This window comes from Populus alba, chromosome 11, assembly GCF_005239225.2.
Source record: "Populus alba chromosome 11, ASM523922v2, whole genome shotgun sequence".
NCBI classification, from domain to species: Eukaryota; Viridiplantae; Streptophyta; class Magnoliopsida; order Malpighiales; family Salicaceae; genus Populus; species Populus alba.
The window spans coordinates 7,066,478-7,091,485 of NC_133294.1; the positions used below are offsets into that span (position 1 = coordinate 7,066,478).

The following is a 25,008-nucleotide window of genomic DNA, read 5'->3' on the forward strand; positions in this document are numbered from 1 at the left end:
GATTTTTTAGACCAATTAAATTTAGATTTATTAGATATTAAACCAAAGCCCTAACTCTTATATTTTTATAAAACAAGAAAGGAAATGTTAAACAATTGACTATTGATCTTAAATGGAATGGAACGAGTGTGATAGATACGTAGATAATAGCCATGTTATTAGAATTGATTAGCGAAAAATAATGGCAAGTCAGTAGATTAATTGTTTGTCATTTCAAGTTATAAAATCATACATAAAAGAAAAAAGGCAAAATAATTCTAATAAATATTTCTAATAAATAACTTGCCAGCTGTCAAGTTTTTTTTATTTGATAGTAAAAGCATCTTTAACTTAGGGACCGTTTGGTAGTGCGGTCGAAACTGCGTTTCGTCAAATTTCAATTTTTTTTTTTTTTTTTTTTTGCTAAAATTGAGTTCGGTTTGTACTTTTTGGATCGTTTTGATGTGCTGATGTCAAAAATAATTTTTAAAAAATAAAAAAACATCATTAGCATGTATTTCGGCACGAAAAGCTATTTGAAAAGCAACCGCTACCACACTACCAAACACGCTCTTAGTACATAACACCAACCCTCTGAGATTATCGCCATTCAACAATTCAGAAAACAGATTTTCATCACTTCAGGAGGATTTTTTTTTAAAAAAAACCTTGTGAGTTTATTAACTCCTGATGGGCCGCTAGTGGCTCAAAGCTTGTGTCAAGCTTAACGCCGAACTGTCAAATAGGTGGGCTCAATCATCTCATATACTCGGCCCATTAAAAGGCAGAAATCAACCTAGAATAGGATTAGGTTTTAAATTGCTATCTAATAATCATAAATTTAAGTTTTAATTATTAAAGATTTAAATGATGATTAATCTGTGAGATTAACTAAGTGATCCGAATACGAAAAAGAAAAAGAAGCAGAAACCTGTCCACGTGCACTATCAATCCCAAATGTAATTTTTTATTAAAAAAACCTCTCAAAACATGAAAGTTGGCCGAGATATTTTCTTCTCTCTCCCTTACACGTACACAAACTGCAGCTTTTTATGTCCATATCCAACAACATAAACAGACGCCATTCTTCCATTTTACTTCCGGGGAATAATAATCAGATCCCTCTCTCTTCTCTGTTACTCTCCATCTTCTTCGTTTTCTCTCCCCTACTGATTAAGTACGTGAACTTCCTTAGCTATTAAAGAGCCTTCACTCTCATGTTATTTTCAGTTTTTTTTTTTTTTTGCATTTGCTGGCTGGTTAGTTACTTTCAATTCTTTGCAGCGGATTTGATTTTTGTCGGTAAATGAGCAATCCTACTAGAACTATGCACATACACATTTCAGTAATGTTTTGTTACTGCAACTTCTTCTTCTTCCTCTTCTTTTATTTTGCGTGTGTGATGGGTTATTGTTGCCTGACTTTATATTGACGTGTTCGTTGATTTCCTGCATCAAATTTATAGTCTATCTAGCGATTCTATATGGTTTTTGGTTTTCTAGGTTTTCTTGGATGGCTGTTTTTTCTTTGTCTGACGTGGTCTAGGGTTCCTTTTCCTTTGTTGTAGAAAAGAATTGTTACAACGTAGTGGTTTCGGGAACTCTATAAATGCAAGAATTTAATTTGTGGTGTTGTCTTAATAATTAACACAATGGTGCGAGAGGGGTTTCCTTAGGTTATGTGAGTGGGTGTAATTGAGTTTTGGGATTGAATTTGAAAATCATACTCAATGGTCGTGCTGTATTTATCCCTAATAGCTAAGAGTTTCATTTCTTTTTATCTTTTTTTTTTTTTTGCTTACGGGAGTTGCCAAACCGCTTAAAAAATTTGGGATTGAGTTTCTCTATTTTGAATTTTCTATTAAATGTCATGCCCGGTAACTGGTTTTCATGCAATCCTGACTACATGAACAAGTGGTAGTGGGGATAACCAATCGGCTTGGATGCAATCGCAACTATTGGTATTAAAGCTTGGTTGATTTAGTTTGAGATTCAATACGTGGTCGAGAAATTAATAGAAGAAAATGAATATGACAGAAAACGAGGGGGGTTTGGCCCTTCTACTTCATGCTTTGATTTGTTTTGTAATGGGGAGTTTGAGCAGGGATTTGCTTTCTTCTTCTTCTTTTATTTTTTGTGATGACTAATTGCCTAATGAATGAATCGTGTGCTATAAGAAACTGCATCGTGGATGTTTTTCTATTTTTTGATTAGGTTAAAAAAAAGAGAGATCTGTTGTATTTTTTTTCCTGCCTTCTTTAATTGGTGGTTATTACTTATTACTAGTTTGCTTGAGATTGCACTCTGGACAATTATGTTGTGTACTGTGTTATTGTCATGAAGTTACAGAAACTGTTTATTAACGTGAAACTGCCTTGACAGTGACTGTTAACCTGTGCCCGTGGTCCCTTATATTGAGCCCGGATTCTCTCGCAGATAATGTATTGGAAGAGATATTGCACACTATACTTCTAGTGAAGATTAAAGTTTATCTTCAATGAACTTGACATCCAATGTAAAGGGCAAAAGGAAATGCTAGTCAAAATTAACATTAAGGACGTGTTTCTAGGTGGCTATGTAGAACAAACACGCAAACATTACGAGGTGAATGCAAGGTTTTTTGCTGATTGAATACACAGATTCTTTAATTAGGTTTGGTCATCAGTATGCTGAATAACTGTAGATGGTGTTTGAAGTTGTAGGTATAGATGATTCTGGGTGCTGCCATGTCCAAGTTCGTGCTACTTTCTCTATCCTTTTAATGGATCTTTTAGTATCCAGAAAGTACAGAAAGGAGATTTCAGGATTCATTTTAATAGGTGATTTCTCAATTGAAAGATAAATTTTTATTGGGACAATGGAATTTGATTTCTTGCTTCTGATTTTATATCTAAAACTCAATTTGCAGTAGGCTTACTGTGTCATTTCCCCCCTCATGTTGTAGTAAAGGTAGAGCTTTCTTTCTTTTCTTTAATTTTTCTGCTCAACCTAATGATTGCCTTTTCTTTCAATGCTTAAGGACAAATTTGTTCCTGAGTTTATCAAACCACCCATTTAGTAGATGTTTTATACCTTATGTAGAGGCCAATATCACTTCAAAGTTAGAATTTGGTACCTCTATTTCATGATTTCTATTTTCGCTGGTCTCAGTTTTATTTTCTTGCTTATGATCATGTCCATTTATGTTTCTAGAAACTAGTTCAGGGCATGCTACTAGCTTCCCATTATTGGTTAACAAGATATGCTTTTATTCAGGAGACGTGATGATTGATTTTGCTAAGTGCAACTACTTTCTGGCAAAACCTCTACATAATCTTCAGAAAAGTATAGTAAATATTAAATTTCCAACTCATGTGTCTCTAAATTAAATATATCAAACTCATGTGTGTCTAAAACAATGTACTTCTTTATAAATTAATGTAAGAATACATGGTTTGATGAGTTGCTCATCCATTTACTCAGTTTAACAGATGGAGGTAAGAACCTTTCTGCCACTGGTTTTATGACACATTACTTCCTAATCAGTCATAGTCTTTAAGTTTTTCATGAATTAGTTGTCTGATAGTAGGCACATGCACTGTTAACATTTGCTCATGTTAGTCTAGTGGTCCTAACTGCAGAGAGCCATCTTACTCAAGGGAAATTGCCTACAAATGGGCTTGGGTTGCAGAGATGCTGATTCAGATATTGGATAAAATAACTTTATGGAATATGTGAACGGGTAATTTCTCTAGATTAAAACCACTTTAGTCCATAAAAGGTTTAGATTTTGCTGATGCTTGTTGAAATACACAAACTTATGACATGATTACCTAAATAGAAGTTAATTTAGGTCCAAAATCACTTTTGACCCAACTTAACAGGCTAAAAGAAATTCCTCTCCATCATGTGTTGCCAGGGGCCTCACTTAGGAATCTTTAAGTTGCAGAAATTTAAAAATTCCCTAGAAGTAAATCCTCCCTTTTTTTCATAGTTGCATCATTATACGAGGTAGTGGGTTTATATAGTCACCAGTTAAGACCAGGTTAAAATCATAAAACCTTTAACAGAACAGAGGCTCAAAGAGAGACTGTGTGTGACAGAACAGAGGCTCAAAGAGAGACTGTGGTCACACACACATGTACTTTAAAAGAATAATCATTTTAATCTTTTCAGTTCATCTTTTTATCATGAATGGAAGTACAAATATATTGGTTATTGAAAAGGTAGCTCAGTTGATGTTGGAAACACAGATAAGTGTAAGTTTTACTTTTTATCAGTGTTTTTAGTCTTAATCTGAAAATCGATATCAAAACAATACCAGTTCCAATCCCTTCCCATATCCTTTGTTTAATGCATGTAGACAAATGTGAGATGTGAGTAAAGCATAGGTTTGTCGAAGCATGGATATTGACAGATGCATCAGCATGTGTATGTGATGCTTTGCAAGCATGACAACAGTGGTTGTACTTGCTAGTTCTCTAATTTTTCTACTAATGTACATCTGAATGTCCTTTACAGTTGTGTTGCTATGGTTTTCATTACTTGCTTCTGTCACTATTAATTCTCACCGCATGTTTTCTCATGTTTTGAAGTTTGATGGAACACGCTTAATAAATTGGAATGTCACTTCTGAAGTGGAGAATCTATTGTTGGCTTCCCATAATATATTGATGGACCATTTCTGAGAGGTAATTTTTAGTCTGTGTTAAGAATTACCTGAGACTTGGAAAGGTCTGCCTACAAATGGCAAATTACACTCTTAGAAGCTGCTGTAGATGAGGATTATCTATTTGTTATTTTAGGCAACCCAAGTTTAACTAAAAAAGAAAGACTTTTATTGCTTTGTATAATAGCAGCTCAACGACAGGCTGAAAAATCTTTGAATGACATGGTAGATGCTCTGCCCTTTATTTACTGAATTCCTTTAAGCGTTCACAGGCAAAATGCTTTTATATTCTCTTCCTTGTACTTTAAAGGATCCTGACTGGTGTTGAACTTCAGATATTGGATTTTGTCCACTGCATTTACCAAGGAGTCCTGTCTGCTTAGAGCTTGTCTGCCGAGTTCTATGCGAGACCTGGAAAAGGGAAATGAGGTACGAACATCAATTCTACAAAGCATTCTTCAGACGGTTTCAGATTTATAACTTGTATTCTCAAGATAGTGAGTTTTTCTTTCTTGTACAATATTACTGCACAAACTGTGACATGATGTTCAATTAAGTATTTATTCATATCTGACAAAATCTATGATAGAGAATATAAATTTGTGGCATCGTTAAGCACCTTTTCCCTTATTGCCTAGGTTTTATTTCTTTTATCATTAGGTTTTATTGTGTTTTTGATATGGGACAAAAGATATTTAAAACTAAAGAAGAGAGAAGAAGCAGCTATGAAGAAAAAACTAAGGGAAGAGAAGAAAAAGCTGAAGAAGAGAAGAGGGAAAAATCTCGAACTATGCAATTTTTATTCAATTCATCAACAACTTGTCTAACATTTAGAAAAATAGAATATAAATACTAAAACCCTAACCAAAACAAATAATACAATAACTAGAACAAGCCTAATAAATAAACCTAAATACAAACAATCATGAAATTAAGCTCAATAAATAAACCCAAATAAAATTCAATAACACAAGGATTGAGCTATCAATGATAATAAAAACGACCAATGACAAAATTTGAATGGCAATAAATAAAGTGAGCAAATAAATTAGGGTGCAATGCAAGGAAGGTATTATTTTTTAGGCACATAAGGTACTATCAATGATAATTTGAATAATAAGTGTAATGCCACAGTAAAATTCTACGTATCAAAAGGTAAAGTGATTTATTGTTGGGAAGATGCTGGAAGCTACTGCTGCTGACATGGTGAAGAGTGCTGACATGGCATTGGGTGATAATGTGCTGCTGATGCGGTGATGACGTGGCAATGCGCTACTGACGTGGCAGTGCGATGATGACGTGGCAGTGCAGCGCAGGCGTGTCCATGTGCTGCTGATGTGGCCGTGTGCTGCTGACGTGGTGAAGCGAGGGCTTATTATTTTTTTTTTTTCAGAACTGGGTTATAAAACAAAAGGAATTTTTTTTTTTTTTTTTTCCAAATCCGGGTTTTAAACAGAAAGATTGATTTTTTTTTTTTCAATCGTTGATAATGATTCTACACAGTTTCTAGGGTTTAGGAACTATGTTGAATTTTAAGGATTTTCACAAGCTCTAAGAGATTGATTATCTGTAAATACAATTAAAAGTCTGTGCTCTGATACCAAAGTTGATGTGGGACAAAATAGATTTAAAGCTAAAGAAGAGAGAAAAGAAGAAGCTTAGAAGATAAAGGTAAAGAAAGATAGGATATAAATACTACCTAACAATAATGAAATAAAGTCTAATAAATAAACCTAAATAAAATCAAAGAACTTAAGGGTTGGACTATCCTCCATCATCATAGATCATACGAACATGTGAACCATGTCTCGGGTATGTTGTCCCCATCAGTTTTACTACAAGGATTATGTATTGTTAACTATAAATCAAGCTTTCTGATTTGGTAACTATACTTTATCCCATTGGAAATTGGTATCTTGTACGATTAGGTCAATTGTTATTATTTTGTAAACTTCTTATTCATTGTCTTCTTTCATGAATTTCCATTTAAAGAATTGAAGAATGTATACTATTACAGAAAAGAGCATAGAGATCAGAACATCCAATCAAATAATGATCAACAAACGCACAAGTCTGTTCACTTAGATTTTTATGAATCTTTCTCTCTAAGAAAAGCATATATAGATACCACATTTCATTTAGCAGTTCATTTCCATTGAACACATTTAAATTTTTTAGACATCTATTAACACCTGGCTCACATTGAGCTTTTCATTATTGCATATTTGACATGGATAGCTGGTCTGGCGATTATTTACACGAACCTCTAAATTTAGTATTAAACATATCATACCAAATAGGATGGTCATGTTGCCGAGCATCTTTCACATGATGCTTGAGATCTCATTGTTAAGCTTGGATCTGTGTGGTGGATGATGACTGATAAGTGATAAACATCCACAGGCATCAACTGCTTTAATATTGGAGTTGCAACCTTTTGCAAATTTTGAAAAGAATGTCATCAGATTTTTTGTTAAGTCAATTGCTCTGATAAAGATTAGTATACAATTTCTCATATTGTGAAGAGAACTTACCCCAGTTTCATTGAGCTTGCTGGTGCTTCACTGTTATGAGGCTGAGGCTGGGGCTGGGGCTGGCTCAATTGGAGACGGATTGGGGCATGCAAGTCATATCCATTTTCTACTGTGTAGGGTGGCCGGGAAGCTCTGTTTGCTTCATCCACATTCCGTTCTCCATAAACCTGGGATAAGAAACTTCTAATTTAGGCTTTTAGCTTGTTGATGAATGTTCACTTTCTAAAATCTCAAGTTCAGGTTCTAAAGGCCTTTTAGCTCACTGGTATATAGGTATGGTTCCCCTACACTAGACTTGAATTCTAGATTTGTTGTTTAAGAGCTACCTGATTGTAGGAGGGAGTGCATTCTATGAAGAATGTGTGTATAAATTCTTTGTAGGTTCCTTATTTCGTGGTAAAAAGTGAAACTCAGAGTTGAATGGGAGATGGATAAAATTTTTAGTGATACATGTGTTGCCAAGACTAGTACCTTACGCAATTCTGCATTTTCTTGACTGATGAGGTCAACCTTCTTATGCAGTTCTTGGTTTTCTTGATAAATTAGATTACCCTGCAATGAAGCCAATCAAAGCCAGTGAGCATGAGAATGTCTTCACAATCAATTTGGGAAATATTGAAGGCAATAGTTCAGAAAACCTTTTGGCTCAACTCTTTAATTTCATCAGTTAAAATTTGATCCTGTATGCAAAAAAAGGCTGCATTAGCATCAAGTGCATGCTGCATACATGTACAAAAAGTGATCTTGAGATCAGTATAGGCTTACCTTTTTAATTCGAACACCTTTCATACTCTTCTCCAGCTTGTTTTCTAGATTTTCTAGATTTTTGATGCTCAAACCAGACAGTTCTTCTCCCATCAATTGCCTGCAACATCTCAAGGCAAATGTTGGGTATGGTGCCAGAGTTTTATACTTGTCCATTAATATAGTGTTAGAAAGAAAACTTGTCCATGGATGCATAAATCTATTAGTTTTTCTCGTGGCAGATGTGGCTACAACCGCGATCCATGATGTGAAACAAAACATGGCCGTAAATTTTTTTGACCACATAGCCTACACCATTATTTTAAGGCCAACGGTGACGTGTTGTTGAGATTCTCTATTGAGAATATTCAGTGATAATTAACTTTACCGATGATATTCTTGCAAGCACTGCAGTTCCTTCCTCAAGCTTGCTGCCTCCCTTTTCCACAACTAGTGAGCAGAAAATGAAGCACATCATATAACAAGCAATAATTTGGAGTAGAATAGAATTGATGAGAGCTGCTTGAAGAAGTGATTGCCTTGTAAATCTGCATGTTCATGCTACAGTCTACAGAGAACACTTAATGAGATGGTCGTGTATTCAGTTTTGCACAGAGGAATTTTGTTTATGAATATTGTAAATGTTACTGTATGGTGACGTTACTATTGTGTTTGGTTGCAGGATAAAATTAAATTGAACATGGCTTGGCATAATAGAAAATCATTGTGCATAGCGCATGCACAGATTTTGAGTTAATGAAATGCTGAGATTGGTTCTTGTATTGTATCATTTCTACTTGTGTGTTCTACTTGTCTTATAAAAGGGAAGAGTGTTGGGAAACTTTTTGGTGAGGAAAAACACTAAGTTGTTAGGTAAAGACGAGTGGATTGACAGAGAGAAGGCTGAATCTGACAATGAACTGGGCTACTGTATAGGGCTGGAAGATTTTGACGAGAACCCAGTGACAATTGGTTGGTGTTCATCATACATGATATAAATCTTTTTTTTAGCACTCTGTTTTTTAGTCAAAGGCAGGTTCAAACGTGGGAGCGATGAAAAACCATGAAGCTGCTTATAAATCTAGATGCTTTTTCAGAGTAAAAATGCAATCACTTGAGTGGATATGCCTCAATGCATGCTGCAAATCTCGCAAAGCAAATATGCAAGTGTTTGTTGAGTGCTTACCTTCACTTCTGAAGCAGGATTTAACAGTGGCTGGCACTCCTCTTTTTGTTTGCTGTAGCGTTCAATGATGGACTTCATACTGAATCAGGGCAGGGAGTTCAGAAAAATCAGGGTTTCTACTCTATGGCGATGCAACTTCGAAGTAAGTAATGACACTAGTCAGGTGTAATTTAAAAGCAAAAGCAGGACAAATGCTCTCAATTGCAAGAAAATTCAAGCATATCTTTAGCTAACTGATGCCTCTCCTCTATCAATGCCTTTTTTCTGATCCTTTGCTTTGACATTGGTCGCGGTTACAAGCAAAGAGAATTGCCCTCGATTATTTGTTTTTGAGGTAGAAGAAAAGTGTTTTCATAAAAATATAAAATTATATTTTGTATTTTAAGACTATTTTGATATAAAAATGAATTTTTAAAAATAAAATAATATTATTTTAATGTATTTTCAAATAAAACTATTCCTAATAAATAAATAGCTTTTTTGGTTTGAATTGATTCCCTGAGGCCACAATTAACGTTTTTTTTTTTGTTTTTAGAAGAAACTAAGGGTTGCTCGTAAACAGGTAAAACTATAGTTTTTATTTATTTAAAAAGACTAGTAGAAAAAAGAAGATAACTGTAGTTTTCAATTTAAATGCAATTTTTTTTTCATATTTAGTTAGTGTAATGAATTTAATTCTTAGTATAAATCTAGAGGTTCTTCATGGTTTTGCACTATTTTTATAAATAAAAAACATATACAATATATTTTTTCTTTTATATACAAACAACTTTTAGTGTAAAAGATTAAAACTGTTTTTTTTTTTTTTTTGTACTTTCATGTTTAGTTAGTGTCATGAACTTGATTCTTATTATATATTTAACATAAACATATATCCTTCTTTTTAAAGTTAATTATATATAACTTCTTCATAATATTTTTTAATTTGAATGAAATAAATTTAATACTGTTTTTTTATTTTTCATTAAAAAAACAGAAAACTGAAAATCAATGAAAATGAAAAATAATTCTCTATTAATAAATAGTCTAAAATTTCCAACTGTTCACCATAATTTTAGAAATAAGAGTAATTTTAACGATGGCACCTGATTTTATCAATATTATTAACTGGTGACTGCCACTGCCACCAACAGTGGCGGAGCCAGAGTTTTTTTAATGAGGGGACAAATTATTAACAAATACTAAATTATATAGATATACATTAGAAATCAATTCAAAGCATATATACTAATTCATATCAAGTAAAATTAATTTAAAAATACTTTCAAAATAAAAGAACTTACATTATAATTGTTCTCATGATTAGTGTCTACATAATAATTAACACAACTACATAATAATTCACTGTTAAATAAAAATCAGTTGAGTTAAACAATAATTCTAAATCTTCCATATGAAATTCATAGCAAAATACATATCAATTCATCAAAATCAAAACCTATTTCAATTCATATCTATATACATATAATAAGTATGTTGATTGAATTATACTTAATTATTTCTAGATATTTAATTGAGGAGCAATGCCTAGTATATGGGTAAAAGAAACAATTCTTGAAAAACATGTTTTCTACTTGATATTTTACTTACAAACAAGTCATATGAAAATATTAAATTTCAATAAACTACTCTGCCAATACAAGAAATGTCAAGAATAGTGGTTTTACATGAATATTAATCTATTCCTTTATAATAAGAAAAAAAATATTTAATTGATTAAATTAGTAAATTTAAACATTTATTTTGAACATATTTATATCAAAATCTATAAATTATCATAAACCCAAATATTTTTTATAACTAATTATAAAAGAATAAAATTAAAATTAAACAATGAAATAAATAGAAAAAATAAAAAAAAAATTACCTAAAATATAAAGCAAAAGACAAAAAAAATTAATTGATTACCTATACTTGATGAGAAATTTGCATACGAGAGAGGCAGAGAACAACAACTTATGAAAAAAACAAAACGGCAGAGCAACTCATGAAAAGAATAAAATAGAAAACAAAAAATAATTTTTGATAGCTAGGGATTCTATATTTTAAAACCGGTACCCTCAATTTAATAGGGAAACAAAAGGAAAAAGGAAAAAAATTATGCAATGAGCTATGTATATATATTATATTATATTATATTACAAGTCAACAATTATAAACAATTGACAGCTTTCCTTTTTCCTTCCTGCAATAAAACATTTCGTAAACTAATATATTAATATTAAAATAAAAAAAAAAAAGTTAAGGGGGCAACCCCTTTTGTCCCCACGTGGCTCCGCCACTGGCCACCAACGTTTCCAACGGCCACCATGACATTGCCATGATTGGCTGGTTGTACCAGCTAAACTGCGACCTCCTATCACTATTTTCACCGCGGCCACCTAGCTCATTGTCATCTATGGATCATCAATAGTGAGCTAATAACCACACCAAAAGTGCCGCTAGCAATCCAAGCCAACAGAGCAACCCAAAGTTACCATGGTCAAGTGTTCGCTACCGCAGCTAGTGGTGAGTGCTCGCCGCCATCACCACCATCACTTGGTGACCACTGCGATTACCGTGTTGTAGGCTTGTCTATTGTCACTACTGCTAAGATTCAGTGGCCCATGGCCCGTGCCCTTTATTAATATTTCTGCTGACTAACATCAACCACCGGTGCCACCACCACCTTTGGCAACTATGCACCACCGTGGGCTAATTAATAAATAACTAGTAGTTACCATCACTTTGAAAGATTAAAAGCAAGAAATCAAAACCATAGTACTAACACTAGCTGCTATATTTTAATGGACAAAAAACGAAACGGGAAAAGATCAATGTACGAAACGAGGGAAAAGGTCAGAGGAGGTATTAAAGCGGGCCGTTCATGATGTCATACAAATGTAATAAACGGTGCCGTAGATAAAATATAATGAGAACAGAAAGGATATTTTTATGTGCTAAAAGTAGAAAAATTCACGACCAACGAAACAGATCGATGGAAGTGAAACAATGCACTAAACTACGTCCAAATGTAAAAACCCTTTAATTATTCTTCTGTCTATCTGGATTCTAATTAAAAAGTTTCATATTGATGTTTATTAATTTTAAGTTATCGCAATCCCTTCAAAATGAAAATGAAAATGAAAATGAAATATATATATATCCTTTATTTTTCCTATGGTATGGTATAAACTACAAGGATAATTAAGTATTCCCAGGTGAGATACGTGTGGCAGGATCTGAAATTATATTTTATGTTTTGAATCTATAGGTCGTAGTCAAGATATGGGTTAATTATACTAAAATGCCTTACCGTCCGCTAATAAGAACATATTGTGGTAATTATATATATATGCCTTTACATCTTAAGGAGGCGTTTTATATACTTAAAATATTGCACGGAAAATATTTTTGTAATTATTTTGTATTTGTTATGTGTAAAATATTTTTATAGAACAATTAATACAAAATATGTTATCAAAATATAAACATGGTACATTCATTAGTTTTTTTTTGTATAATGAAATATTTTCTAAACAATAATTAATTTAAAATATCATTCAACATGTCAACCATCGTTATTTTATTACCAACATAATCAGGATCTCACCTCTATCACCCAACTCCATATCAAGAAATATATAGTTATTTTTATTTATTTATTAACTATAAAATAATAAGTTTATTTTCCTTTCAGTTTAGTCTATCTATAATTTTTTTATATTTAAGTTAAACCTATTCCTTTATATTATTGTGATCACATCATGCAATATCAATGAAACCCTAACATTTTCTTCTCTTATTTTTGTATTTCTCTTTATTTCTTTGGATTGTTTCACATGGTATTAGAGCATGGTTTTATGAAACGAGACTAGGGGTTTTGCAGGAGGCAACACGCCCCTACCAGGGTTCGAGGTGGAGCCTTGATTTTTTTTTAGAGCGATCGTATAACTTCGAGAAGACATTTGTTCATATTCTGTAATTTGATATTTCATTTTTTTTTTATGTTCTAGTTTTCTTTGTTTGTTGATTATGGCTACTAAAAGAGATGATTCAGTTCAATCTGTGTGTGTGAGGTTGGATGGAAAGAATTATTCATATTGGAGTTATGTAATGAGAAATTTTTTTAAGGGTAAAAAGATGTGGGGATATGTTAATGGAACTTTTGTGATACCTAGAAATATCAATAAGAGTTATACTACTTTGATAGATACATGAGAAGCAAACAATGCAAAGATTATTACTGGATTAACAATTATGTTGAGCATTCTATAGATACACAGTTGATAAAGTATAAGACATTAAAAGAGGTTTGAGATCATTTGCAAAATTTATTTGCACATTTAAATTTTAAAAAGCAGTATCAATTAGAGAATAATATATGAGCTCTTCACCAAAAAAATATGAGTATTCATGAGTTTTATTATGCTATGACATATTTTTAGGATCAATTAGCTTTTGTAGAATCAACATAATTAAAGGCATGTTGTACCTATATTACTCGTAGAGAGGAGTAATGATTGATACAGTTTTTAACGGCACTTTGTAATGATTTTGAAGGACTTAAACATTCAACTTTGCATTGTTCTCCATTATCTTTTATTGACTTAGTTGTCAATGAGTTATTGGCTGAAGAAATACGTCTTCAATCTTATTCTGAAAAGAAAATTCTTTATACTTTTAATCTTTCTATGCTAGCAATACCTTCTAAGCTATTCTCTTATAATTAAAATAAGTCTTACACAAGGGTTGCTTTTGATGAGTGCAGTTTTTGTAGGCATAAAGGTCATTGGAAGGCTTAGTGTTCTAAGTTGAGACAACAAAATCAAGCTTGAAAGCCTGATAGCTAGTCATAATCTAATGTTCATATACCATTTCGGGGCAATAAACCACCATACCACAATACTACAACAATAGTTTTATTAGGTTCTTTCACCAATCTTAGTATTCTGACTGAGCAATTTCAGAAGTTTCTCTTTTTACAGCCACAAGTTATGTCACTTTTTTTTCTTCTTCTATAGGCCAGTTGCCTCATAGTTATTTAAGTATGTCACATTCTGAATGGATCTTGAATTCTAGTGCTTCACATTATATGCCTCCAGATTCTTCATATTTTGCTTTTGTGTCCTTTTCACCTTTTATTCCTGTCATGACTACTAATGACAATCCATGCCCTTAATAAGTGTTGGCTCTGTTGTCACATCTCATTTGTCCTACCTTAATGTTTTTCTTATTCCAAAACTCACATTAAATCTTGCTTATATTGGTCAGTTATGTGATTCTAATGATTATTTAGTCATCTTTTCATTTTTTTATATGTGCAAGATCTGCAGTCTTAGAAGCTAATTGAGACAGGCCGTAGGAAGAATGGACTATAACATTATTTACTGCTGCTGCTATTAGTTTTAATTTGTCTTCTTTTCATTTGAGTCCTTCTTCTAGTTTTTATTTATGATATTCTTGTTTAGATCATGTTTTTTCTTCTCATTTGAGATTTATGGTGTCCATAAGAGCTTTAGAAAATTCATAAACTTTTGATATTTATGATTATAATAGATGTAAATTGGCAAAATTTTCTGCTTTAGCTTTTAATCAAAGTATTTTTGTTTCTTCATTTACATTTGATTTGATTCATTCTGATATATAGGGACTTCTCACATTGCCACAAAAGAGGGCCTCAATATTATGTTTCTTTAATTGATGATGATCATACTCATTATTATTGGGCTTATTTAATGAAGCAATATTCTAAATTCTTTAGGATATATACATCCTTTCGAGCTCCTGTCAAAACTTAACATTCCATTGTTATCAAATGTTTTAGGAGTGATTTGGGTGAGAAATACAGTTCTAAAAAATTTTATGAGTTTCTTTCCTTAGATGAAACCATTCACCAAACTTCGTGTACAGATGCTTTTGAGCAAAATGAAGTTGCTAAAAGAAAACATATGCATATTATTGAAACTGCTTATTCTCTTTTGTTGTACGCTTATGTTCCTGGTGTGTTTTGGGGAGAAGTTATTCTTACTGTTGTAGGTTTGATTAATACAATTCTATTTTATTATATTTAGATTTTTCTCCTTTTGAAAAGTTGTATGAGTATGCCCTTAATTATTCATAGTTTAGAGTTTTTTGTTGTACTTGCTTTGTTCTTTGTCCTTATATAGAATGCAGTAAGTTGTTCTCTCAATTTGCTATTTTTATCTTTTTGGGTTATGGTAAATGTAAAAAAGGATATTGTTGTTTTGATCCAATAACTTAGAAACTTTATGTCTCATCATGTTGTCTTTCTCAAGCATATACCTTTCCTTTTTATTCTATCCACTACTTATAGCTTGACTAGATCTGATCTTATTTATATAAATCTTTTTTCTAAAGATTCTGATAGTTTATCATCTTAAGTTCCCAGTACTTCAAATACCTCTTCTCATGTTCGAACAATTCATATTGATTATTCTGCAGGTATTGATAATGTATTCTCTGGTATATCTGAAGCTTTTTTTTTTTTTTTTTTTCCTATAGTCTCTCAAGCTCCATTTAAGAGTATGAATCCACCTCTATGTCAAACCATATGCATTCCTAAGTCCACAAAGTTACTAAATTTTACCTATTTTTGTTATTCTTCATCTTTTATGTTTTTTTTTTTAGCTTATATTTATTGTCTCTTTAAGCATTCTTCCTATAAAAAGGAATTATTGATCCTCTTTGGCAGCAAGCTATGGATGAGGAGCTTTCTGCTTTGCATAAGACAAATACTTGAGATTTGGTTCCTCTACCTTCAGGTAAGAGTGTTCTTGGTTGTCATTGGGTATATAAGATAAAGACTAATTCTAATGGGTCTACTGAGCGATACAAAGCTAGATTGGTTGGAAAATGATACTCTGAATAGTATGATATGAATTATGATGAGTCATTTGCTCTTGTTGAAAAAATAACTATGTTTTGTACTTTTATTATAGTAGCTTCGGTTTGTCAATGACATATCTCTTAATTTAATGTTAAAAATACCTTCTTTAATAGAGATCTTCAAGAAGAAGTTTATATGACACCCTCTCCTAGTGTTTCAGATGACTCTGGGTATGTTTGCAAGCTTAAGAAAATGTTATATAGTCTCAAACAAGCACCTCGTGCTTGGTTTGAGAATTGTTTTGTTGTGATCTCTTCTTTTGTATTTGTTTCTAGTAATCATGATTTTGTTATTTTTGTTAAGTGCACTGATACAGGTTGAAATGTGTTGCATATGTTCTTGAGCAAGCTAGATTTACTGATAATAAGACTGTAGATACTCTCATTAAGTTTAACACAAAATATTCTTCTTGTGATGATTTATCTTTGTCAGATCCCACTTTATACTGTATTATTGTTAAGAGCTTGATATATCTCACTATTGCTCGTCTAGATATTGCATATGTTGTTCATATTGTTAGTTAATTTGTTGCTTCTCCCACCACTGTTTATTGGACAACTGTTCTTTGTATTTTGCGATATCTTCAGGGTATAGTCTTTCATAGTATTTTACTTCCATTCACCTCTTTCTTGTAGCTGATGCTGATCATAACAATGATCCCACAGATCGTAAGTCTGTTACTAGTTTCTGTATTTTGTAGGTGATTCTTTTATTTATTAAAAGCAATAAATAATTTATTGTTTTTCAATTTTCATCCAAAGTAGAATATTGTGTTATGACATCTATTACTAAATAGATTATTTGGTTATGTTAGTTACTTGCAGACATGAGAGTTTTGTTTTCTTATCTCACTCCTATGTATTGCTTTGTGACAACTAAAGTTCTATTTAAATTGCTAACAACTCAGTTTTTCATGGAATGAACTAAATACATTAAGATCAATTGTCATCTTACTTGTTATTATCTCAATCATGACACCATTACTTTGTATTTTATTTCTTTTTCTTTACAAATTACAGATTTCCTTACCAAGTTGAATTCTGTTTTCTATTTTTTTCTTGTTGGCAAACTCTCGATACTTATAAATACCGCATCATGAGTTTGAAGGGAGATGCTAAGAAATATAGGGTTATTTTGTTTTATTTATTAAGGGTAAAATAATATTTTTTATTTTCGTTTCAGTTTAGCCTATATATAATCTCTTTGTATTTAGGTTAAACCTATTTTTTTAGATTATTGTGATCACACCATATAGTATCAATGAAACTTTAGCCTTCTCATATCTTATTTTTTCATTTCTATTTATTTATTTGGATTGTTTCACACTCCACTCATGTTACCATCCACCTCCACCACTATCATCTTGCCACCATAAAACCTTTACTTTATTATTAATTATGTGTTTGATAATGCAATGTATTATGTTTTTTTTTAAGTATTTCTCAATTGAAAATGTATTACTTTTTTTTTCAGATTTTTTAATCTTTTAAATCAACTCATTAAAATCAACGAAAACATCTAAAAAAACATTAATTCAATTCTTTTTCAAGAGAAAATTACTTTAAAAAACAGAATTTACACAGTGTCAAACATGCACTAGAAATGATAAAGTGACAGGTAATACTTTTTTCATTTCGATCTTATATATATTGACAACGTTTCGGATAAGGATTTTTTTTTTTTCATCAGATATGAGATAAATTTAAAGATTTTCATTAATTAAAAAAAATGATATAGTATCTTGAATTGCAATATAATATTTGATAGTTGATACATAATACAAAAATAAATATTAAGCTCATATAAAACATTCATATAAAACATTGAATTTTATCTCAAATCTAATACATTATTAAATATAAATAATTAAAAAGTAAACTCGACAATAATATTAATTTTAAAAAATAAATTGGTTTCGAGTTCACATTATTAAATACATTCAAAAGGAAAATGCCTCCATGCTCATCCTTACTTGGATTTTGTTAGATATCCATTAATTGTACAAGTAATTTTGTCATTCCGGCGGCACCACCTCATTATCTTTATCTTTGATTCTTTATCCCCGTGGGCTCCACCACCACCACAATTACTATCCCCTCATGTCATCATCATCATATTTCTTACATCATTAATTACTTATAAAATTTGTTCCATAAAAAACAAATGGTATTACTTCAAATAATTTGTTTATGGGAATATGATTATTATTTAAAGTTTTTTTAGGATCTAAATTCTAAATATTTAAATTACGTATTATCTAGAAATGTCAAGAAAAGGATTATACGTACCTTCTTAACCACTAAGCTAAACTATATTGAGGTTATACATTTCTTTCAATCCCATGCAATTTGTATACTATTTAAGAGTTTAATTGCTTCTGTTAATGTGTGTAACAGGTGCATATCAATTGATTCCCAGGTCGCAACATAGGTATCGATCGATGCCTTTTCCTTTGAACCTCGCCTGTAGATTAATTCCTATATATGAGCTCATGTAAAAACTTCATTCTATATATACCTCAATACTAGTCAGGCTAAAAGGTTCGAAATCCTCATTATCATCAAGATTCTTCGCCGTGGTGCAAGTTTTCAATAGCAATTATTGACAAACCTAATGCCATGCTTTGCTAAGAGTATTGAGACCATGCACATAACTACTCAATCACGTTGCAAAGCGGACATTACTCTTCCAAGGAAGCTTCTATGTTGCTTATAAATTATCTTGGCATGAAAAGATCATTGCTGAACGTCGCAATAGTACATAGAGACGGTACGTACTGGTCAGGAGAAAAGAGAGGTGGAGAGGGAGAGAGAGGTGCAACCTAAATATCCAAATAATATATACTAATGATTTTGTAATTTAGTAGTGCTCTTGCAAAAGCAAGTGAAGCGAGCAAGTGTGGAACTAGGGTTTATAGGCATGCATGGAAAGCAAAGATGAAAACGCTATTTTGTTAGGTATATATTTAACTGTAGTAGATCAAAGATTGGAACAACTACAAGATAGTCCGTGTAAACGATAATTTCATACATACACAATCGTAAAAAACTATAGTGTAATTTATACTAAATGGATGGATGGACAATTTTCCAGAAAAAGAAAAAAAAGAAAAAAGAGGGGTGAAAATTTAGAAAGAACAAGGCAAATTCAAACTTTAAAGAGCTACTATGAATGTGTATGGGATTAGGTCTTGATTTGGAGTCTCATCTTTAGCGATCTAAAGCTAGTTTGTGTAGAATTATACTATATATGATTCATTGAGAATGCAATGTTTCACAAGATAATATAAAAGAAATTATTTCTAGATGTTCCCTCGAATTCTATATTCTATATGTATAGTTAATACAAATTGCTAGTACTTAAAAGACCATGCATTTAATGCCTAAGTTTAAGAAACTCCAATAATGATTTTATATTATATTAGCTTTTATCCTCTTCAAGTAAAATATAATTGAGGATTGAGACTTGCAAGACCAATATATCTTACATATATATTTTAAATTAAAGAAAGATCATTCGGACTATATTCAAATCCTGATTTATGGCTGAAAATTTTAAACAATTAGATAAAAATCCAGAATGATTTTACTAAATACTAGTTATATTTGTATTCTCTTAATGATTTAGCCATATCTTGAAATATGCATCAGTATCTTTGGACAGCTAGCTTGTTATAGTATAAAAGGTGTGAAAGAGGGATTTCAAGAGGGGTGTTTGAGAATTTAGCGGAGATTGTTTTTTATAGTTTTTTTTGTTTGAAAATATATCAAAATAATATATATATATATTTTTATTTTTTAAAAATTATTTTTAACATTAGTACATCAAAATATCTGAAAATATTAAAAAAATATTAATTTAAAACAATAAAATAAAATAAAATTTAAATTCTTTCAATAATATTTTTAAAATCCAAAACGTTGTAATACAGTTGCCCTAACTTACTATTGATTTATCTGACCAGACTGATGATCTTGTAAGAATTGAAGCGAATATATACGTTATATGTAAAAAGTAAGTGTTAAAACGTACATGATAAGTACTACGGCTACAATATTATCCAGTCAATGCCTATCCATACTGGTAATAAGATTTTATCTTATGTTTGGCCTAAACATTAAGGATTTCCCATCCTAGCCAGGTAAGGTGTGCAAACTAGATGCTATAAGCTCCTTGTTCTTACAGACTCCAACTAAGCAGCCATTACCATCTGCGCGCAAGCTGCTTTATTCCATACCTAAATAAACTGACTATTACCAGACCGATCACCTTCAAATCGCTGATGAGAATGGTGCCTGTCGTAATTAATATATAACATGCATGCATATGAGAAAGGTCTCTGCGGCTGGAAATTAAGCCCTAGCTATCAGCACAAAGCCGTAACTTGATTTTATGTAATAAAAACCTACTAATCCCATCTCTCAGAACCATATTTTGGAAGCTGTACTACTTTTATGTAAAAATAAAAAAATTCTAATCACCGGAACATGGGAACTACTTGTTTTGCAATACAAATTATAGGAAAAGGGGAAAAAGAGATAGAAGACGGAGGAGAAAGAGCAATTACATCTATCATCTGAACTAACTATTTATTCATACTGTATACACCAAAATCTATATAGAGAGAGGAGAGAGAGAGGTCTGACCTAGTATCTTGAATTGCAATACCATATTTGATAGTTGATACACAATACAAAAATAAATATTAAGCTCATATAAAACATTGAATTTTATCTCAAATCTAATACAATATTATTAAATATAAAAAAATTTAAAAGTAAACTTGACAATAATATTAATTTTTAAAAATAAATTGGTTTCGAGTTCCTTATGAGAGGTGGAGAGGGAGAGGGAGAGGTGCAATCTATATATATCCAAATAATACTAATGATTTTGTAATTTAGTGGTGCTATTGCAAAAGCAAGTGAAGCGAGCAAGTGTGGAACTAGGGTTAATTTATAGGTATGGAAAGCAAAGATGAAAACACTATTTTGTAAGGTATATATTTAACTATAATAGATCAAAGATTGGAGCAACACAAGATATAATTTCATATATACACAATCATAAAAAAACTATAATGTAGTTTATACTATATGGATGGATGGACAATTTTTCATTAAAAAAAAAGAGGGTTGAATATTTAGAAAGAACAAGGCAAATTCAAACTTTTAAGAGCTATTATGAATACATACGGGATTCGGTTTCGAGTTGGAGTCTCATCTTTAGCAATCTACGGCTAATAATTGAAGATTTCATTGATTTTTCCACACAATAGAGCTACTTTGTGTAGAATTGTACTATATATGATTAATTGAGAATGCAATGTTTCACAAGATAATATAAGGAAAATTATTTCTAGATGTTCCCTTGAACTCTATATTCTATATGTATAGTTAATACAAATTGCTAGTACTAAAAGGACCATTTAATGCCTAAATTTAAGAAATTCCAATAATGATTTTATATTATATTAGCTTTTATATTTTCAAGTAAAATCTAATTGAGGATTGAGACTTGCAAGACCAATATATCTTACATATATATTTTAAAGTATTAATTTAGTTAATTTGAAGAAAGATCATTCAACTATATTCAAATCCTGATTTATGGCTGAAAATTTTAAACAATTAGATAAAAATTCAGAATAATTTTACTAAATACAAGTTATATATGTATTCTCTTAATGGTTTGGCCATATCTTGAAGTATGCATTAGTATCTTTGGATAGCTTGTTATAGTATAAAAGGTGTGAAAGAGGGATTTCAAAAGGGGTGTTTGAGAGTTTGGTGGTGGTTGTTTTTTAAAGATTTTTTTTTTAAAAAAATATATCAAAATAATATTTTTCATAAAAATATCTAAAAATATAAAAAATATACATTAATTTAAAACAAAAAATAAAAATAAAATTTAAATTCCTTCAAAAATATTTTTAAAATCCAGAAGGTTGTAATACAGATGCCCTAACTTACTATTGATTTATCTGACCAAACTGATGATCTTGTAAGAATTGAAGCGAATATATACGTTATATGTAAAAAGTAGGTGTTAAAAATTACATGATAAGTACTACGGCTACAATATTATCCAGTCAATGCCTATCCATACTGGTAATAAGATTTAATCTTATGTTTGGCCTAACCAATAACGATTCTCTCTTCCTAGCCAGGTAGTATATAACATGCATGCATATGAGAAAGGTCTTTGCGGCTGGAAATTAAGCCCTAGCTAGCAACACAAAGCCGTAACTTGATTTTATGTAATAAAAACCTACTAATCCTCTCTATCAGAACCATATTTTGGAAGCCGTACTACTTTAATTATGTAAAAATAAAAAAATTGTAGTCATTGGAACATGGGAACTACTTGTTTTGCAATACAAATTATAGGAAAAAGGGAAAAAGAGATAAGAGACGGAGGAGAAAGAGCAATTAATTACATAAATACATATGAACAAACTATTTATTCATACTGTATACACCAAAATATATAGAGCGAGAGGGGATCAGAGAGAGGTCTGACCTAGTGTTTGCATGATCATAGAGCTTGCCTGTGCTGGAGAAGACAATTACTCCAACTTCCGCATCACAAAGGACTGATAGCTCCTTAGCCTTCTTAAGCAGCCCACTTCTTCTTTTGGAGAAAGTAACTTGCCTACTTGTCGAATTGTCGATCCTGCGTATCACAATCTTCCCTCTCCCCATCTTGCTATTTTGGGATTTCCCCCCTCTTCTTTTTTATTGCTAGACTAGACAGATCCAAGATCTGAATTCATAACTAGTTAATTATCAAAAATATTTAAGCGAAAATCCTTATTGAATTAGCAGTTAGATCAATAATCCCTAAAAAGCAAAGTAATGATATATAATAATAAGAAGAGGAAAGTTGGGATCGTTCCAAAAAATAGAAGAAGGTAAGTAGCTGAGAATCACAAACTATAGGAAATGTAATTAAAACATGAATTTTTTTTTTTTATGAATAGAAAAGAAGACACGATATTAATTAACCTAAGTCCTAGGAGAATATGTATGTAACTGGCTAATTAATATGTAAGAATAAAATAAAAATAACTTCATATAGATAGCTAATGAAAGAAAAGTTTACAAGTAGAGAGCCTAGTTATTTATCAAACAAAAAACCAACAGAAAAGTAGAAAGAAACTTACTTGGTTTAAGGTAAGGAGTTTGGAAGGAGGAAGAGCAGCCGCTATCCTTTTGGAGAAATGTTTGGGATGCCAATCTTGTGTTTTGTCAGGAAAGTAGAGTGGTTGATTTGTTTTGCCCAATCAGATGTTAAAAATATATTTTTTAAGAGAATATCTAAGAAAATAATATCTAGGAGATAGTGGTTATTTATTTTTAATATATTAAAATAATATTTTTTATTTTTTCTAAATTATTTTTAACATCAACTTACCAAAACTATACAAAAACATAAAAAATTAAAAATTAAAAAAAAACCTTCACTTTGCAAACTGCCTTTAAACTGAGGTGTCCTAAAAGACCATTGCTTAGGGTCAAGAGAATCAAATATAGGGTTGAGAAGGAGAGAAGAGATTGTTATGGACAAATGTCAATAGCTGAAAGCGAGTATTCCAACAGAGCTACACTAGCAAGTGGAGAAAAAAAAACATCATCGTACCTTGTTCCTGGATTCAATGCTTGGTGTGTTTATAGTAGCAGAGATATTAGCTATCTATCTAATAGGTTATCGACACGTGCTGTCACAAAAACACGGCGACTTACTTGCTTACTCTTTTTTTTTTTTTTTAATTTTATTTTAGGATGACAAGTTGGCAACTGGACATGCCGATTTTTAGACCCTGTGTTTGTTCCCAATCGGTAAACTAGTCCTTGCAAAAAACAATTTCGTTGATTTGACTCTGTTATTGTTATATCCAGGCAGATGGACCCATCTCAAAAAATTCATAACATATGCTCTGTTAAAATAATAATAATAATATCTTTATCTAGAATATTACTGGTTATTCACTAAATCTTATAATATTTCTCGTTAAAACATGCTATAACGTGATATAAGTGAAATACATATTGAACTTTCGATAATATTAGTGATAATTGGAAAGTTTAATTAAAGTAAAAATTAAAAACATAATAATGATAAGCACATATCAAATTCTTTAGAGTAAACTAATTAAATATTCTTTTTGGAAAACGTAGTAGATCAACTCTCAAATAATTTTTATTTCTGGATCTTATTAGTTAGGGTTCAAGAACGTACTCTCTTGTATATATTGATGTGACTTTGTCCATATATTTTATAATAGTTTATCCTTCAATACCATAAATTGCTTGCACATGAGTAAAGCTTCTCTCCCACTCTATATCGGCTTGCGGATCGGAATTTCACTGTATTTTTATGTTTTAAAAATTGTTTTTGAAAAAAATTAAATTTTTTTTTATTTTTTTAAATTAATATATTTTTTAATATTTTTAAATTATTTTAATACACTGATTTAAAAATAAAAAAAACATTACTTAATATAATTTTTAAATAAAAAATATTTTAAAAAATAATTATAATCACGTTACCTAACAGTATTGTTAATTTTTTTTGCATAGGTTTTTTTTTTTCTTAAGAGGGCCCTCTCTCGACATTTTGCCCATGGGGAGGTTAGGTACACGTTTTTCATAACCCCTCTTGTTAATTTATATTACCTTTACGTCAAAGGAGGTATTGGTAGTGTTTAGTTTAATATATAAATTTCTCTCGTTTTAATGTTATTACAGTAGCTTAAAGTATTTAAAAATGTAATAATAATTATTTTTAAAATATTTTTTATTTTTTAAAAATTATTTTTGATATTATCATATAAAAATATTAAAAAATATATTAATTTAAAAAAAATAAAAAAATATATAATTTTTTTCTAATTTTTTTTTTTTTTTTGAAAAACATACCCTTAATGGATGACTTATAATCAATGCATTTGTTATTCACATCATCATCTTTTATTGGAATCCAAATGGATGATTGCAACCAAAAAAAAAAAAAACCATGAAAGCATC

General features: G+C 31.0%; 1 protein-coding gene and 1 long non-coding RNA gene across 30 annotated transcripts; one reads left to right on the plus strand and one right to left on the minus strand.

Annotated features, from left to right (window-relative positions):
* Positions 1–934: 934 nt before the first annotated feature.
* Positions 935–9,308, plus strand: LOC118051834 (uncharacterized). Of its 28 annotated transcripts, none has more exons than XR_012171232.1 (5): positions 935–2,582; positions 2,675–3,302; positions 3,599–3,699; positions 4,553–9,067; positions 9,149–9,308. It is a non-coding gene; the product is annotated as an uncharacterized lncRNA (long non-coding RNA). The 28 variants fall into 28 exon arrangements; XR_012171230.1 differs by having other exon boundaries at positions 936–2,797; positions 2,887–2,927; positions 3,234–3,302; positions 3,599–9,067; XR_012171229.1 differs by having other exon boundaries at positions 936–2,582; positions 2,675–2,927; positions 3,234–3,302; positions 3,599–9,067.
* On the minus strand, positions 6,680–23,271 carry LOC118051832 (MADS-box transcription factor 23). Of its 2 annotated transcripts, none has more exons than XM_035062575.2 (9): positions 23,145–23,271; positions 22,502–22,744; positions 9,091–9,169; positions 8,293–8,354; positions 7,926–8,025; positions 7,799–7,840; positions 7,632–7,712; positions 7,161–7,327; positions 6,680–7,060 (listed from the first exon to the last, which is right to left on the minus strand). In XM_035062575.2, the coding sequence occupies exons 2-9, from the start codon at positions 22,681–22,683 to the stop codon at positions 7,042–7,044; spliced, it is 732 nt and encodes a 243-aa protein (XP_034918466.1). In that variant the 5' UTR covers positions 22,684–22,744; positions 23,145–23,271; the 3' UTR covers positions 6,680–7,041. The 2 variants fall into 2 exon arrangements, with proteins under 2 accessions (XP_034918466.1, XP_034918464.1); XM_035062573.2 differs by having other exon boundaries at positions 22,502–22,756; positions 23,145–23,255.
* Positions 23,272–25,008: the final 1,737 nt, after the last annotated feature.

Coding starts and splice junctions, on each gene's coding strand:
- LOC118051832 (XM_035062575.2), bottom strand. CDS start 22,683: ATGGGGAGAGGGAAGATTGTGATACGCAGGATCGACAATTCGACAAGT. Junction 9,170..22,501: donor TATGATCATGCAAACACTAG/GTCAGACCTCTC, acceptor GCCCTGATTCAG/TATGAAGTCCATCATTGAAC. Junction 7,841..7,925: donor AAGGTGTTCGAATTAAAAAG/GTAAGCCTATAC, acceptor TTTTGCATACAG/GATCAAATTTTAACTGATGA.